At 41.0% G+C, this 18,068-nt stretch overlaps 1 protein-coding gene across 3 annotated transcripts in view; it reads left to right on the forward strand.

The window, feature by feature from the left end:
- LOC102305092 overlaps positions 1-18,068 on the forward strand; it is a 157,740-nt gene that overhangs the window by 80,985 nt on the left and 58,687 nt on the right. For all 3 annotated transcript variants that reach the window (XM_042225491.1, XM_042225490.1, XM_005933643.3), the window contains 2 exons: positions 7,865-7,984; positions 12,931-13,098. In XM_042225491.1, coding sequence (XP_042081425.1) covers positions 7,865-7,984; positions 12,931-13,098 — 288 coding nt within the window. The remainder of the gene's footprint in view (positions 1-7,864; positions 7,985-12,930; positions 13,099-18,068) is intronic.

The raw sequence follows: 18,068 nt of genomic DNA on the forward strand, positions 1-18,068 counted from the left end.
GCGCGCGCGCGCGCACACACACACACACACACACACACACACACACACACACACACACACACACACACACACACACACACACACACACACACAGTCACACAAACCTCTTCAAAATCTAAAAAGTCAGATGCAAATACGAACTCATTTTAAATGGGAAGCTTGCAGAATCTGTAATAAGTTAGATTAATAGCTGATTTTTAATGACACTGTCACCAGAGCTGCTTGCAGGATGTATGAGGCCTTTCCCTTTTGTTGATTAAATACCTGTGGCCATCACACAGCGGCAGGACTGAGACACTACATATGTTTCGTCTTTGCTGATTTAAAAGATGTGCAGCATATAATTATGCAAAGGTCAAACCGTGTGGGCTATTAGAAAGATCATACAGCTGTTATTATTATTATGGGAGCTCCAGCTTATGCAATCATGTAAATGACTTAAACAGACTTGTTTTTGTTTTAGCATATGCAGCTGGGTCTTGATTGTGTGCATATAAATGTGGACCAAATATGCCGTATGTAACTGAATACAGAGCATTTAATCGCTTGAGCAAATGTACAAATAGAAACACATTTTAGGGAGCAACATAAAAAAAAGGAGGGATAATCTGCCTCTTAGGGAGGCCGTCTATTCATACTCGAGTCGCGTATTTTGCGCTGCTGCTTTGGGACTCAGTTTTCTAGCAGCCTGAACTTTCCTCTCAGCTCATTTGGAAACTGACATCCACTTTAAAACGGGATGATGAGCTGATGTGACTGTCCATAACTGAAACCATGTCTCGACTCCAACTGTGAATAATCTATTCAGCCTCTTAATTATGTATGCATACTGCTCCAGCCTCTTTCCCCACACTGCACTGTGAATCAAAATGGCAAGAATTACTTGGTCACACCCACCCGGGCTCGTACCCTGTGATTGCACTCGCACGAGGTTTTTGGGAAAATTGAGCCCCAGTTCGTGAAGCAAAGTGTTGTGAAATGCTTCTGCTGTGGCATAAAGGATGGATGGATTTCTCCCAAAAATGAATACATGCAGCCATTCGTGGAAAGGCAATAAAAAGTAGGTTTCCGGGGCAAACACCTTTAAATCCATTAGAAATCAATCGCGAATACCTCGGCCGGCGGGGACCAGCTGCGCAATCTAAAATTCTTTGAAATTCCTGTTTTTTGTTTTTTTTTTCATCCATGTGAGGGACACTGTTTATCTCAGGAAAAAAAAACAGCACACTTCATCTGAATTCATGAGGATAGAGAGGAGGTTTTTTTTAAAGCCCCGAAACCGACATTTAAATGAAACTGGAAATCCAGAAAATGAAAATACGTTCTAACCTGATCTGCCTCATTCCCAAAAATTATTTCATTTTCACTTGAAACATGGTGATAGAGTTCATGTCACAGCCACGGCGACCCGATAACATTTCTGTGACCGCCGAAAAAGATGTAAGGTGATTGGGATGCGTGGAATAGGAATGAAATACGAGGAGAGGGCAGAGATTAGGAGGGGCGGTCGGGGATTTTTGCGCTCATATTGCAGTGAGATCTCAGAGTGACAATAAGTGTCTAAGATTGTAATTCAAAGCATGACTGCAGAGGGCTTGTAGGAAATAGTTTGTATGTACAAAAAGTACTCTAATCTCCATTTAAACTCTGCTCAGACCCTTGAAAATGAATTCTACTTTAAGAGGCACTCTTCCCTCTTAAAGTGAGCAGAATTACTTTCAGGAAAACTTTAGAATTTGCCAGAAAAGTGGGTATTATTTGAAATAATTCACCCCTAAACTGGTTTGTTTAGAAAAGTTCTGCAAATTTGGCCTGATGTCCTCACCATCTGCCTCTTAGAGGGTTTTCCAAAACATCAAGGTCCCTCTTGCGCTGAATTGTTTAATTCAGATTAGAATAATGACCCCGCCAGCATCCTGCCGGGGCAAAGCCCAGGGATGTGGGGATGAGGCAGACGAGGACTATTTAGTAATCCTATCAGCCACCTTATGAGCGTCTGCTCCGCACAGCAGCTCCGTCTTCAGATTGAGTTGTTCAGTCAATCACAGATTCAATATTTACTTGACGATTCAATATTTACCGAGGCGCTTTGCAGCACGCGTGACTGAGGAATGCAGCGGCGAGGATCCTATCAAACACTCTTTACATCACGCATTTAAGGGTGAGATTGGGAGGGAGGAGGAGAGGATGGAGGATGTCTCATCTATTGCAACGAGACGCTGATGCAAGGTGTGCTGGAACCGAGCCTGATCCGCTGCTCGAAACATGTTCCCGTTTTGTGTCGGATTCACTCGACTGGTTACACACATCTTGTCAGATGTGTATCAGCATTGCAAGAGAATGACTCACATTTAAAGTTTAACCTTCAGTATAAATATTTTAAAAAACAATATTCTTAGACATATATAGCTGGGGGAATGAGTCTTGTTCCTGTTGCCCCAGAGGACAGATGTCTTACACTACTGTAGGTCTGCTCCTTTTAGCTGGATGCACAGCACTGTGAATATTGGATCCTTGTGGAGTGTGGCTGTATACATGGAGCACGGTTGGAAGGGTGCATGCCAATAGCTTCGCCTCCGCCTAGCACTTGTTGCATCAACCTCAGAACTATATTGTTTGATCCCTGAGTTTGATTAGTTTTTTATTTTTTATTTTACTGCTGTCAAAAGAAACATTTTGGTCTACTTAGCTCCTTATGTGCTTCTGCATTTATCTGCAATATCTATATGAAAAAAGAAAGCCAAAAACATAAAGACATTCAGACGCAGATGCTTTGTAGTCTGGGAGCGAAGCTGCAATAGTGGAGTGCTTTGAACTGAAACATAAAGTGCACATAGCGCTGTAATAATTTACGTTCAAGCTCGCAGGAAGATGGGAGAAGTGGAGAGAGAAATCAAAACTGAGAATGGATTAAATTAATGGCCAAACATCTGAAAACATGGGTCCAGAAAAATATTCCTCTCCTGTTCTGCTCTTTTACTGTGTCTCAGTCCCTCAAATAAAATACACACACTACAGGCTTTTTACTAAAACTAAAAGCAGATGTAGGTAAACCATAGATTTGTATACAGATATATATATAAATATATTTACCATGTAGTTGCACTGCACCCGCCAGCAGGCGTCAATCACAACCCACAGAGTTTGAAATGCCACAGCAGGGTGAGCCGTACTCTGAGATGGATAAATAAATAAATACAGTTGGGTTTTCATTTAATTCATTTTTTTTCTTATTTCCAAGATCAGACTTCCGCGCAGTTTGTTTAATGTTTTGCCGCTCTGAGCAGCCACTTCATTTCCTTTGGGCATTGCATTGTAAGACAGTAGAGCACATAAATAACACACTCAAAAATCAAGCATTTGCTAGAATGCGCGCCAACTCTCGGGTATAACTCCAGTTTCTTTAATCTCGGTTGTTATTTTTGCCGGCTTCACAGTCATTTCTGTTTACTGTAAAATTATACTTGTCAAGATAACTGTCCAGATGAGATGGAGAAAGAGGAAAAAGTGGTCCAGCTGATTAGACAAACACATCAGACCTGTCAAATGTATTTAGCGGAAGCGTCTCTTGTAAACATCGCCAGCAGCTTCTACCAAACGTTAATCCATTCGACTGACTCGGTGAAGGTTTGTGAGTGACATTATTGATTGTTTGCTTGCAAATAAAATCTAATGGCATCTATTTGTCAGAGAAAACTACTCATTCAGCATAAAATGTGTTCCTGTAAATGATGTTTTTGGTATTTTTGTGCACTGGTCAAAAAAAATCAAAGGAACACTTTGGAAACACATCAGATTTCAGTGAGAAAAGACAGTCGTGCTGGATACTGATGACTGGAAATGAAATCAACATACAGAGGGCTGAATTCAAAGAAGCACAGAAAATCAAAGTGAAAATAATGATGTGGCAAGCTAGAGAGTACAAAAACGATATGTTAGTCAGGATGTCGGGCCCTCAGGCCGCCCTCATGAAGTCTGTTCCTGATTGTTTGATCAGAGACATTCACACCAGTGTCCTGCTGGAGGTCATTTTGTAGCTCAGGCAGCGCTCATCCTGTTCCTCCCTGCACAAAGGAGCAGATACCGGTCCTGTAATCTCCTCCATGTTTTTGAGACTGTGCGGGAGACATAGCAAACCTGTTGGCTATGGCACGTATGTGCTATCCTGGAGAAGTTGGACTACCTGTGCAACCTCTGTAGGGTCCAGGTATCACCTCATGCTACCAGTAGTGACACTGACTCTAGCCAAATGCAAAACTAGTGAAAAACAGTCCAAAAATATCAGGAGGGAAAATGTCAGTGTCCTCTACTTGTACAAACATTCCTGTTTTGGGGCTTGTCTCATTGTTGCCCCTCGAGTGCACTTGTTGTTAATGTCATTAACACGAAAGCAGCTGAAACTTGTTAACAACCCCCCTCTGATACTTAACTGACCAGATCAATATCCCACAAGTTTAAATGACTTGATGCTGATAAAAGCTGTTCCCTTTGTTTGTTTCATTTTCTGAGCAGTTTATGTTATTATTGTGGTTGTAATGTGTGGCTTCACTTCAAACCCCTTTAAAATTTAAAAATGCATTGAGACGAACCAGTTGTCTTTTAGTTTTTTGCTAAAAATGATACAATAAGACAGACATATTTGTGATAAGTAAAAGCATCTTTGTGTGAACCCCTTGTGTAGAAATTGTAGTCGCCACTAAATGTTTCTGGTAACTATCGATCAGTACTTAGAGGAGATTTCGTCTCCTCTAACAACAGCTTCAGCGTTTGATGTTGGCGGGTTTCCTGCTTCCTTCAGCTCATTCCAAAACATTTCTATAGAATTAAGGTCAGGACTTTGACTTGGTCGTTCCAAACCATTGGCTTTATTCTTCTTTCACTAATCTTTGGCTGTGGGTCATTGTCTTACTGCATGACTCACTTTCTCTTGAAATTCAGTTCGCAGGGAAATGTCCTGACATTTTCTTTAAGAAATCGCTGGTGGAATTCAGAATTCATTGCTTCCCCTATTGAAGGTAAGCTAACCTGGCACAAATGGAGAAAAACAGACCTAAACCATCATACTGATACAGATGACAGTAACTGCAGGTGGGATAAGGTTCTTATGCTGGATTATTGTGTCTTTCTTTCTCCAAACATGAAGTGTCTTATTTAAACCAAAATTTGTTGCATTATTCCAAAAGCCTTCAGGTTTGTTCTCGTGATCTTTGGAAAACAACAGACAGGCAGCAGCTTCTCTTTTTGAGAGCAGAATCTTTCTCACTGCAGCCAAGCTATGCACAGATTCAGATTTCAGTGCTCTCTTGAACTCATGAATATGAACATTAGCCAATGTGAGAAAGACCTTTAGCTGGTTACAGGCTACCTTTGCATAATCACTGACCTCCCACACTATACCTTGCTCTTGCTGTGATCTCTTCTGTGGAGGGCAACAACGGTCTTGAATCTTTTGAATCAATGCACTCGAAACTTTGTCTGAAGCCCTTTGAAAGCGTGTTTGTTTATTTACCTCCAGAAGCTTCCACTTGAGCCCAGTGGTTCTCAAATTCTGGCGGGTGGGGGGCACAACTCAAGCGAACCTTTAATGCTAGTCTGTAGAAATAATCCTAAAGAAATAAAATAATGGGAATCTGGTCTTTAAGTGATAACGTATGAACCCTGCAAACTACTCTGCATTTATTAAGGCTACTGTGATTTTAACATATTATAATGCTCGGTATCTTGTTCTATTTAATCTGAACACATCCCATGAAAAAAAGGCAATGATCACTGTTGGGCTCTCTTGGTTTTTATTACCACTGTTCAATTTAAAGCTCTGTTTTTAAAACCTTACAATGTAACTACAGCCCAGCCCATGCAGCAGTATATTAATGACTAACTTCATATTGTGGATAGATTATCTCAATTGTTCACTGTGTTTATATTATGCTAACCATAGCTCTGTAGCCCGCCACCACGTAGCACATCGTTATATACCAGCTAGCCCAACTTCAGTAGCACTACAAACATCGCTGCTGTTTAGTTTTCTGTCTTCATTTATTTTGGAAGTGATAGCAGAGCTGTACGTTTTAATTTTTCAGAAATCTCTCAGTCAGAACATGGTGTGTCATCTTTAGATGGAAGCAGGCAAGTTAACTTCCTGCTAACTTCTAACTCTGTTAAATTTCATAAATCCTCTTTTCATGGATGCCTGGATGTTAAACTTAATTGTTACACCTGGTAAAGCAGCAACGCTGATCATTTTATTAAAGATGAAAGGATTTAGACAGTTTTTAACTCTCGGTGATGCCGCAGTGTTTGCTTAACTTTAAAGCGGAGTTTGGACCCAGAAATGGCTAATGATGTCAGACTTAAACACCAGGTTGGACACACAGGTGCGTAAAGTCAGGGAAAATGAGACAAGGGGAAACCTCAAAGAAGGCACAAAGAACAAATAACTATCAAAATAAAGAAGGAAGTGAAACATGATAACTGAATTGAAAAACAAACACGAATTTACTGACACAAGAGGATGAAAAATAAACTCTAAAGAAACAGGAACTGAAAATGGAACAAACCAGCAATATGAACAGAACTATAACCAGGAAAGTAAGTAATACAATCACCAGAAAATACTCAAAATAAAGCAAAACTATAAAGTCCATAAACACGAGATGCTGTGGCAGTATGTTCAAAGCTCATGTTATGTTATTTTCTTGCTGTGAAACCAGTTCAGTCAAGTAGAAAGTAAGACACATCCAGCCAAGCTTGAGCTTTGCTAATATGACAAAGCATAAGCGTCAGTAAAATATGTCATCTATCTTTCTACTATAGATGAAAAGAGCTATAAAATGAGATCCTAGTTGTAACAAACTAAAATGATCTTTTGTTTTTACATGTGCGACTGCATGACGAACTGAATCCACACCAAGTCTTCTTTGAAACAAACAAAACCTCTCTCCCATCAGTCTTTGGCTCTCTGAGGTGCAGCGCTTACATGCTTTACATCTGCTTTCTGTCAATAACCGCTCTGATTCTTAACTACCCACAATGGATCAGTAACCGGTTGATCTCATGCCCCCTTTCTGCTCTCCCTACGCAAGCACACGCGTACTTTAAACTGCACGTTTGTTGTTGTTGCTGTTGGTGGTGGTGGTGGTGGTTGGCTTTTGTTTTTTTTTTCTTCCATAGTGATTCTCTCAAGGCTTTGATCAAATATAGAATAGAAGCTGCTCCCTCAAATCCACGTCTTCCTCCTCCATCTCATCTGCCTCTGAGTACCGTTGGAAGAAGTCATTCCCCATACACTTCTGTATAAATACAGACATGCACCATACAAATACATGATATATGAAAAGTGTTTACGCTTCATATATTCATATAGTTTCATTTTTTGTTGAAAATATACCCCACAAAAAATTTCCTGGCAAATTGACTCAGCAACAGCCGTAGAAAGAAGATTTAGGAGAGGGTGAGAGAGGGAGAGAGGCCTGTTGAAGGGACAGACAGTCCGATTGAGAGAGGAAGCAAACGGGAATTGGAGACAGAGATGAAGAGAAATGAAGTGAGACAGAGGGAATTGGGGGGGGGAGGAAGGTGAGCGACAAGAGAGATGAAGGAGAGAGTGTGTGGGTGGGTGGGGGGGGGAAGGATAAACTATTTGTCACGCTGCTGACGGAGAGAGATTGAAAAAGAAGGAGTGGGAGAGAAGAGTGGAGGTTGTCTTGATATAATGCTTTCTTATGCTCTTAAAGTACCGCTGTAGTCTGTCTACTTAGCTCCAGCTCTGGCTTGTTTTGTTGCTTATTTCCTTTCTCTTCTTCTTTTTTTCCTCCTTTTCTTTATTTCCCTTTTGTCCTTCCTTCCTCGTCTGCCCTCCCCGCAGGCACGTCTATAATCCAGGTGACGGCGACAGATGCTGATGACCCGACGTATGGGAACAGCGCCAAGCTCGTGTACACACTGGTGCAGGGCCAGCAGTACTTCTCTGTCGATCCCCAGACAGGTGAGCGTGCTTATGTGCGTTTGCGTGTAACACACGTGGGCGGACGAATGTAAAAGATGCGCAGATCTCAGAAGGCAAACACGCACGCATGCAGCAGGAAAGCGACATACATGCAAGATGTTCAGGAGCGAACAGCTGAGCTCGGTCTTCACAGTACCCGACATGTCTGTGCTGTGTGACGGCCTAAGGAGACGCACACGTGTTCGTGTAGGTGTGTGTGAGACACAGGTGGAGTGAAACACTGGGGAACCCGTGGACCTGCATGCATGAGTACAGAAACATGTCTCTGACTTTCTCACACACACACACACACACACACACACACACACACTGAAAGCAACACTCCCCCCCCCCCACCAGTGCAACTCCCATTCTCTTGTCACACTTAGTCATCCATCTTTCTCTCTTCCCCTTTTCCCACTTGTGCCCCATCAAACACATACACACTTGCTCTTTCAAGCACACACCCCCTCCCCCCACCTCCACCTCTTTCCCCCTCTGCGGTTCGCTCCAGCATGAGCTGGCAGAAATGTATTCACGCCGCCAGGCTGCGTGTGCCGAACAACAGCCTAATATTATTATTTCTGGGTGAAGCAAAAGTGAAAAAGACGCGTTTAAAGACACACGTCAGCGAAGGCTTATGATCTCTGATGCAGGGCAGATTACAAAAGGGCTTCAAGAAGGCGTCTGGCGTGCCTGTTGTCACCGTGTCGGAGTCTCGCACACGTCACCTGAGGGCAAAAAGTTTTATTGTCGAGCGTTTAGGGGTTGAGGGTGGAGGAGGGCGCTTTATTTATTAATTAATTTATTTAACTTTATGATGATTACTTTTTTAGCAGTCTACCTTGGAGGGGACTTTTAGCTCTGTTTAGTCAGAAATGGAGCACTGACTGTCTTGATGTTGTAGGTGCTGTTTTGATAGGCAGCGCGCATTGAAGAGACATTAAGTTTCACAGTAAAACTCCATATCTATTAACTTTTTCAGATTTTTTTTTTCTGTCTGCCTGTAGAAGTGAGAGCCTCCATGTGAGCATTTATTTTGCCCACACAGTCACAGGTGGCCAGCACTCGTGTTTTGCTCATTGAATGTCAATGCCTGGTAATTGATTGCCTCGGCACGTGAGGACCTCTCAAATAACCAAAGGGAGCTGCAGGACTCTTTGAAATATAAGCCTAATTCCACACAGTGTGTATTAGCCGTGACACTGTGCTTTCAGAAGAGCTTCAGCATTCCGAACATGTCCGCTCTCCTCTTCTCGACTCCCTATCTCCCTCTTTTCAATCACCCCCCATTTCTCGTCGGTTCCATCACCGAGGGTCTTTTTCAGAATGTGCACTCGGAGGCGAGCGCGTTCGCTCATACATTTACTTTGTTTGTTTATGAATTCTGCTCAGAAAGCTCGACATATTTCTGCCTGTTCGTTCGTTAGCATTCAAAACAGCCCAGGCTGAATGTGATTCACCTTGAGCTGCCAAGTCATCCAGGCCGGTGTTTTTTGGTTGATGCTGGGCGAGAGCGGGCAGAATTTGATGTGCAACATCCAATCACATGTAGCAGAATGAGGTCATTTGCACGGGGGAGGTGATCGATGTCGAACGCGAGTAAATGATTCGTCTTTGTGTGCCGCTAAAGAGCATGAGACACAGAACGTGATTTTATGCTCTGTCAGCATGTCTATCTGCTGCAGCGTGGTGATTTGTCTTTTCCAGATGAGCCCCCTTTTCACATATCTGTTTATGTACGTGTGTTTCTGTGCGCCTTCAACGGGACATTAAGTTATATATTGTAGCTGTCAAATGGAAAGTGAGTGTCTCCAAAATGTCAGAAAAACTGCCACATTGTCAGGAAAAGCAGCTCGGTGACGGCGCACGTCGATATCGTCCAATAGGCTGTGAAAGGGCAACGCAGAACTTTAAAAACACTTCGATTAAACTCAAATTACGGGCTTTTAACACAGAAACAAATTGAGGATTGCTTTGGAAATGATAAAACAACTGCTAACATAAGTGGTAACTTTACAGTTTATTGTGTCGTAAGCTGAATTTTATACGCCATAAACTGGTCTGTTGTTTAAGTACACCGGTAAAATTACAGTTCTGTTGTCGTGGGAAGGATGAGTAAACCACCGTACCAACAGAGATGCCACCATCTAAAATTAAAGCAAGTTTATTTGTTGAAGGTGCTGCCATGCTGTTTGTGTAAAGTTTGAATGAATTTGATATCATTTCTTGTGTTTCCCAATGTTTTCCTTTCACCGCGTCGGCCATGCTCCTCTGTCTCTGCCCTCTTGTTTGTCTCCGTGTTAGTTTTTCGTACTTTCATAGTTTTTTTTGTTTTTGTTTTGCTTTGATATCTTTTACTTTTTTGTGTGCTTGACAGTTTTCTCTCTCCCTCGGTCAGTTGTCCGTCCATCTGTTTGCCCTCCACTTCTCCTCATGTTCCCAGGTTGTTCTTTGTGCTTTCCTCTACTTTTTTATTGTTTTGTTTTTTTACCTTATTTGTTTTAAAGCTCACTTGTTGGTGTCTAAACCTTCTACACACATAACAGAACCTTACCCAATTGATTTCAGTGCATTGTAAAAGTAACTTGATTGGTGGATGTCAGGACTTTTAAATTAATCATTTATGAGAATAGTTACACATACAGTCAAGTGAAAAGAATGTTTTCATAGGGCTCTGTGCAGTCCTGTGAGAAATTAAATACGGCTTGTGATTCAATAGTTTGTAAAACTACCTTAAGCAGCAGCTGGATGATTTTATCTGTCTCACAGATCATTGTGGAGACATTTTGGCCCACTCCTCTTTGCAGCATTATTTGTTTATGCACAGCTTAAAATCCCACTGCAACATTTCAGTCAGGTTAAGATCTAAACTTTGACCGGCTAATTGCAAAACCTTAATGCTATTCTGTTTTAGATTTACTGCTTCGCTTGGGATCATTGCCTTATTGCATGACCCAGTTTTGGACAACATTTGGCCTCACATTTGGCTCCAGAATACTTTGATATAAAGAGTAGTTCATGGTTAACTCAATGACCAAAAGGTGCCCAGGTCCTGTGGTTGGAAAACAAGCCCAAATCATCAACCCTCCACCACCATGCTTAACAAGTGTTTGTGTTGATATGCGATGCTTGGTTTGCTCCAAGTGCAGTCCTGTGTGTCTTGGCCAAAAGGCTCTGCTTTGGTCTCATCTGTCCAGCAGACACTCCTGGGAAGATTCTAGCATTGCATTAAGCTCAATGCTCCAGACCAGCAAACTGCCAAAACAGTTACAGAGGTGCCAATGATTAGTTACCAATGTTCATTTGATTAGCAGCACCGAGCTGTTACTTACCCTCTTAATTTCTATGGAAGCTCTGATGATGTTTTTCACAGGACTGCATAGAGTCCTATGCAAACATTGTTTTCACATGACTGTATTTATCTGCAAAATATACAAAATAAACTTGGACGGGTTAGCCCACCTGATTTACAGAGGGTGCATGAATAATTCAGAAATTAGTAATTAATCTAGCACGTTACCTATATTTTACAGAGGCCTGATGGTAGTTTGCCTGCATTAATATTTGCATGGGGGATTCAAGCGGTCCATTTACTGTAATACTATTTTTTTATAGCTAACTACATAAAACTACAAATGATTAGCGGCTGTAAAGGAAGAAAGTGAGTGTTGATTTTGTCATTCTCTGCTACAAGTGAGCAACATTTGACAATTCCCAACCCATTTTATTTCATCTTGACTGCTGTGAAGGAATATACAGGCAGTGCATTCCTCAGGCGGCACACACTTGACATTTTTTTTCAGTGCTCGTGCAACAGGACTGTGGTTGTGTCGTGCTCACAGGGCGACGTCATCATGGATAAATCTCACAAATCTGAGCCTGAGGAATACATCACTGTGACCAAGCATTTTATAGAAAGCCAGAGCTGACATTCTTGCCCTTTCACATAAAAAGTGGGTTGTTTTATTTTTGGGTGTTATGTATGACCTGTTAACAAGTGGACATTCTTTTGCAATAAAATCAACTGAGTGGTATTTTTCTGCTGGCTTGTGACCTTTTTGTGATACATTTGTTTCATTTTGCATGTACATTGTTTAAGTTTGCGGGAATGTGTACTTTTCAAAACTGGCAACACTGCTAATTAGTTTTTATGTGACTCTAATGGAATAACCAGTACTTAGGTTTATAAATAAGGGTTGCAGACCATCAGGACCAAACTGTGTTATATAACAACTTGTTAACATTTATACCTGAAGGCTAAATGGCATACTGGAAATCAAGAATGACCTTTCATTAATGACTTCCTAACATGTGTAACTGCGGTGCTGATGAAGTCTTTAATAAAGGGTCATGACTTTCTCAGTTCATAACGGGAAGTCAGATCTGTTGTTATAAATGTTAATAAGTCATTAATAAAAGGTTACGGTGTCTGTTTATTAATTTACCACTTCATAGGACATTTAGTTCTTGTCAGATCTATTGGCGGTTCTGACTCAGTCATCAATAAAGACTTATTACATTAACGCAATTCTTAAAGACTGATCACAGCATGTGGATTTTACAGCAAACAGTCAAATTAACTGTAAACTCGGAAAGCTGTGCCTAATTAGAAAGTGGTACCTTCAAATGTGTAAGAGATAGATCCACATACCAAAGGTGTGACTGCAATATTTTATCTGAGAGTAAGAAGATTGTAAGGAAGTTATAGATGTGAAGAGAGCAGGATGAGGTCCTGCTGTGCAGAGAGATTTTCTTCCAAAACAGAGCGCAGGCCAGAAAGTATATTTTTAAAGCCAGAAAGTTCAGTTAATCATAAAGTTATAAATATTGATCACAAAAGAGTTTCAGTCTCACGCAGATGTATTGTGATCATTTGTTGCCAAGTGGTAGAAACCAAGGTTCATGGTCATTTTGATGCTACCCTATGTGTGTGTTTTCTCCAGGTATTCTACGAACAGCTGTACCCGATATGGACAGGGAGACCCAGGACCAGTACCTGGTGGTGCTTCAGGCTAAAGACATGGGGGGGCACCTAGGAGGATTATCTGGGACCACCACTGTAACCGTCAGGCTTACCGATGTTAATGACAACCCACCACGCTTCACACAGAGTGAGTAACTCAGCAGCTTATACTGCTACCAAATAAAATATAGAACAGGAATAGAGAGGCAGCAGTCTGGGGAAAATTACTGCTGCAGAGAGTGCATCACATCCCACATACATGCACGCTAACTGTACATACTGCCCACTGCTCACGAGAGCACACGCCGTGCAAGAACAGTGGAGCCATCAGCCAGTGTAAAATAACTGTGTGTACTTTTAACCATTTTGTTATGCCTGTGTAAAGTTTCTAGCTTCCAATATAGGGAAGGGATGAAGAGAAAACAAACACTGAGCTGCATAACAGCATAAACACCATGTTTGTTTTGCACCAGAAGGCAGAAGAGTTGTTGGACCTTTCTGACCTGCAGGTCCTGTCAGGATTTTCACAGCAGCAGTCAGGCAGAGGAGATTCCTGCAGGGCTGCAAAGTACCTCATCAAACATTCAGCCATGGATTTAGCTTGCCTCTGCTATGATAGATCGGCTGCTATTTCCAACAGCAGCTACACTGTCAGATTATATCAGACAATCTGACAGCACGTCAATGTAGGAAACCCTAATTGGCTTCCTAATAACTTTGAATATGGTTAATTGAATTACACTGTTTGCAATCATGACATCGTTTTAGTAAAAATCATAGATGTGATAGGTCTTTCGCACTTGCAGTCTATGAAATATGTTTTTGATAAATGAAATCAAATTAAAATTTACTCTTGTGGATTAAACAAAATATAGACCAAATTAGCGGTTGGCATAATGGTGAAGATGATGTAATCAAGACGGGTTATTAGATATTGTCCTGTTGGCGATTATAATGTTAATCATTCTTCCAAATAGGAGGCAGATCTTCCTCTTCATGTACTAGACTGATGTGAATAAGACAGGCTGGGATTAATTAATTCTCTTCTTTGGTATGTCACCAAAAGAATGGTAGGTGTGTTCTTTCATACCCTCGAAAGGACAAGCTAGTTAGGCCTCCTGTGAATGATCAAGAGAATCATGTGGCCTTGGTCGCCAGGGTTCTCCTCGTATTTTACTTAAGGTCGTCCTTTCTGCCATTTCTCCTCTAAGCAGCTCCGTCTCCTCCAGTTTAATTGCTGACCTTCTTCCAATTAAAGTGACGAGGACAGGAGTTGGGAAATCACTTTTGTATGACTGCTGTAGAGGAGCTGGTAGGAACCATACAGTACTATGCATAGTTTACTTCCAAGGACCTTGACTTTCTTACAATTTTTTAAAATGGTCTTGATCAGTAGCCCTTCAGCTTTCTGAGGGTCTTTCAAAGTTTTTCTTTGGATATTTGCTGGTTTCCACTCATTTTCAGTCCAGTCCTTATACTGACCATTTTTAGAAGGTTTATGTATTTATTTAATAATATGTGCTATCACTTATAATGCTGAGATATGAATCATCAAAGCCTGAAAAAAGAAACATCACTCAAGTAGTGAGCCAGTTTTGTGTCTATACATCAAAGACAACTTGGCAAAGAACCCATTTTAAATTGTATCTGTAGGATAGATGATGGATCTTTAGGCACTCTGTTACTCTTAGCCTCTAATAAAAGCATTTAATGTGTAACAGTTTCTTCAGTTGTATCTATAAAAATGTACCAAGAATCTATCATAGTTTGACAAATATAAAGCAGTATTTTTTTAACAAGAACTATTAGCTGAATACTTGGCGTATCTCAGCATAGTGTACATTATGTAAATAAAAAAATCAGAAGGAACTGCTCAAGTGGAGGACAAAAGAATCGATCTAAAACAGATCAACTGTATATGACAGGCATGTCCTTAAGAGGCATTAAAAAATTCAGCAAAGACCTGAAACAAGAACTGAGAGATGCATCTTGGCCTTCGGTTGATCCATATTTGCCATTTTCTTAGCAATATATGGAGAAAAGAGGATCGCCTCAAGACTGTACAGTACTGTAAGTTACTCTACTAAAAGTGTTAATGAGATAGATAGATAGATAGATAGATAGATAGATAGATAGATAGATAGATAGATAGATAGATAAAAAATAACAGCATAAAGCATCTTTGGCATAGCAATTGTATTCTTACACGTTTTTTCTTTTCATTAGAACTTTGGAGCTTTGGTGTGATCTGAAGGCTGTTGTAAAATAGGCGCGACTACAATTTGAAATTCTTTTCTATAAATGAAATTCAAGGCAAAGTCATTTTAAATGTGTGACTGAACCAAGCGTACTCAGACATTAAGTTTGAAAGATACAGCAATTGCTTGTTGTTGAGCTTCTCCCAGTTTTCATATAAGTCACTGAGTCAGAAACTTATAATTAAACGGATTTCATATAATTTCGTTGTCAGAATAAGGATTTTAGCTCACATGGTAGTGGGATTTTAATATTTCCTGGTAATATTTAGACATTTTATTTATCAATAATAGCTGTCGATATGTATGCTGATCATAACAGTGTGTTTAGAGTTTAGATGGAGTTACAATCTTAGTAGTAGTATAACTAGTTTGCATTTCTCTGTGCTGTGCTGAAAAAGTCACTGTTTTCTAAATCAAACAGCATGGGGTGAAAGTGCCGTAGTGTATCAGAAACCACAGGAGCTGTAGAGCATTTCCGATGCTCAAGCACAGGGAAGCTTTCAGCTAAAATCTGATGGAAAACTTGAGATGCATGCATGACTCCATCACCGAATACGGTTATGCAGGTAAAGCCGACAGAACCGCTTCCATTTGACAGTGACATCATGTACCAATTCTTGGAATGAGGTCTAACACGGGAGCAAAGGAAAACAGACTCAGGAGCTTGAGACTTGGTCTGTGCCATGACTGTGCTTTGAAAAATTCATGAGTTTCATTGTTTTTGTTGCCAAATTGCCAAGGTTTTGGAGCTGTGAGAGCACCTCTTGTTAAATACAGAATTTAAATGAACTGCAGATCTGTTTCACTGATACTTTTATTCACCAATTTGGTTCATTTAAAGTAATTTGTTTTAAACGTAGCTTAAAATGTAATATCTTTGAAAGGCTTTTGTAGCTCAGCTTGCTACGTTAGCTTCAGTGTCATTTGAGGTAATGTAGAATAACTGATGGCTTACTCATATGCTTCCAAGTAGCACGTTCTAAGCTGTGTAACAGCCTCTGTTATAGCACCACCTGGTCATCTTTTTTTAATGAGCAGTGAGTAAATCCACAATATGTTCTTAGTGAATGTAGAGCAGTGACACGCACCTGTCCCTTTAGCCAGGTCTCCCTGCTGGAGTCTCAAATACATCTCTTTTGTGACAGCCATCAAATATGAACACTTTAAAGTACTCCTTGGTCTCATATCCAAACCCATTTGGTAAATGCAATTTTTCAGTGTACAAAGACATGTTTTAACCCAAACAACGACCTGTTTCGAAGTTAATCAGTTAGTTTTTAGTTGCTGAATCTAACCGGTGAATGAAACCAAGGGTAAGCAGCAAGTTAAAACAATAGAAACAAACCGCAGCACTACTCCCACAACCTGTGCAACTGTTGGATCAGTCTACGTTCCACATGCATTACTTGCACAGGGTGATGTGCTATTTGATAAAAGCTTTGCCAAAATTGGGGTAATGATGTACTGGAGTAGCAGATTTGCTAACTGAGCTGAACCTCCATCAAGGATGGTGTTTTGGACCTGAGGCCTGGAGGGCTTCTTGGAGGAAAGCTGGGCCCTGTTTTGATCTTTGTGGGTGATGAGGAGTCTCACGGTGCTGGTAGCTCCTTTAAACCTTCACCGTGCACCAAAATCTGTTGGCTGTTACCTCCTCATGTTCTTCTGATGACTCCCTGTATGAGTTTGCTTTGCTGAATGCACTGATGTTAACCTACACGTAACCTAGAGAATTTGTGTGTGTGTCTCGGTGTGCAAACAGTCCACATATTCCTACGTTTTTCTGGATGTCTGTGTGTATCCCTGAGCCTCTGCTTGCCTTTTTTTTTCTTCCCCCTCACGCACTCATGCTCTCTTGTGCTTGCGCGAACACCATCAAAGCCTGCCACCCCGCCGCTCTACTCAATTACACACCCAGGCTTTTAAAAAGACACCCTCAAATCCGGCTCCCGCGTCTCCCAAGGTCAACACTGCTTATTCCTTGTGGCATTTAGCAAAGGGAGAGGATTACACTGGTACGTATGAACCAGGTATTGGCTGTACATTATAGCCTTAACAAGAAGGAAAAAAAACAGCCTGCTTTGTGGGCTTGTCTCTTCACAGAGCCCTTGAATTTCTCACTATCCAAAACATGATTTTAGGAACTAAGTGGGTTTGTTGTGTGTTCAGTTTTGAAAGCCATCAGGGGATTTCTTGTGCCCGGAGGAGGCAGTATAGCAAAGGGAAAGTAGGCTACGGTGCAGATTGGAGGTTTTTTGTCTAAATGATTAGTGGAGATTGTGGGATATTTTCAGATGCTTCACTGGCAAACATAACGCTCTAAACACTCTTTATCAAATGGCATGCATTGTGCTCCAAATGTATTTGGACAGGACCTTGTTTCTTTTAGATTTTAGTTCTTTGGTGCAGGGAAGGCTTTTAATTTTAGACCCATCCATATCAAATTGTTAAAGAAAAAGCACTTTTTGAACAGCTGTGTACGGCAACAACGCAAAAGCAGCGAGAAATCGTTTTCCGTAGCCTCCTGACACAAATTCAGAGTTATAGAAGTTTTATCCCAGAAACATGATTCCACTTAGAAGTGTTAATACTGGGAATACCCGCTTCTCAGCGGGTCTGCTTTTTATGACACAAGTAAACTAAAAAAATGTTTGTTTTCAGCGACGCGTCGTTAACAAGCCAGACGGCTGTCTGTTCCTGTCTCATTTCACATCAGCTCTTTTCCTGATTAAGCTGTTAATTATGCCGGTGCAAAGTGGAATACATGGATGAGTAATTGTGTGAAAGTAAACATGGGTACTGGGTATCAAATGCAAATAATTAACTCTCTGTCACCCCGCTTCAGGACTGCTATAGTAAATGA

Source organism: Haplochromis burtoni, unplaced genomic scaffold (genome assembly GCF_018398535.1).
Source record: "Haplochromis burtoni strain Fernald_Lab_line unplaced genomic scaffold, NCSU_Asbu1 Contig_172, whole genome shotgun sequence".
Lineage (NCBI taxonomy): Eukaryota > Metazoa > Chordata > Actinopteri > Cichliformes > Cichlidae > Haplochromis > Haplochromis burtoni.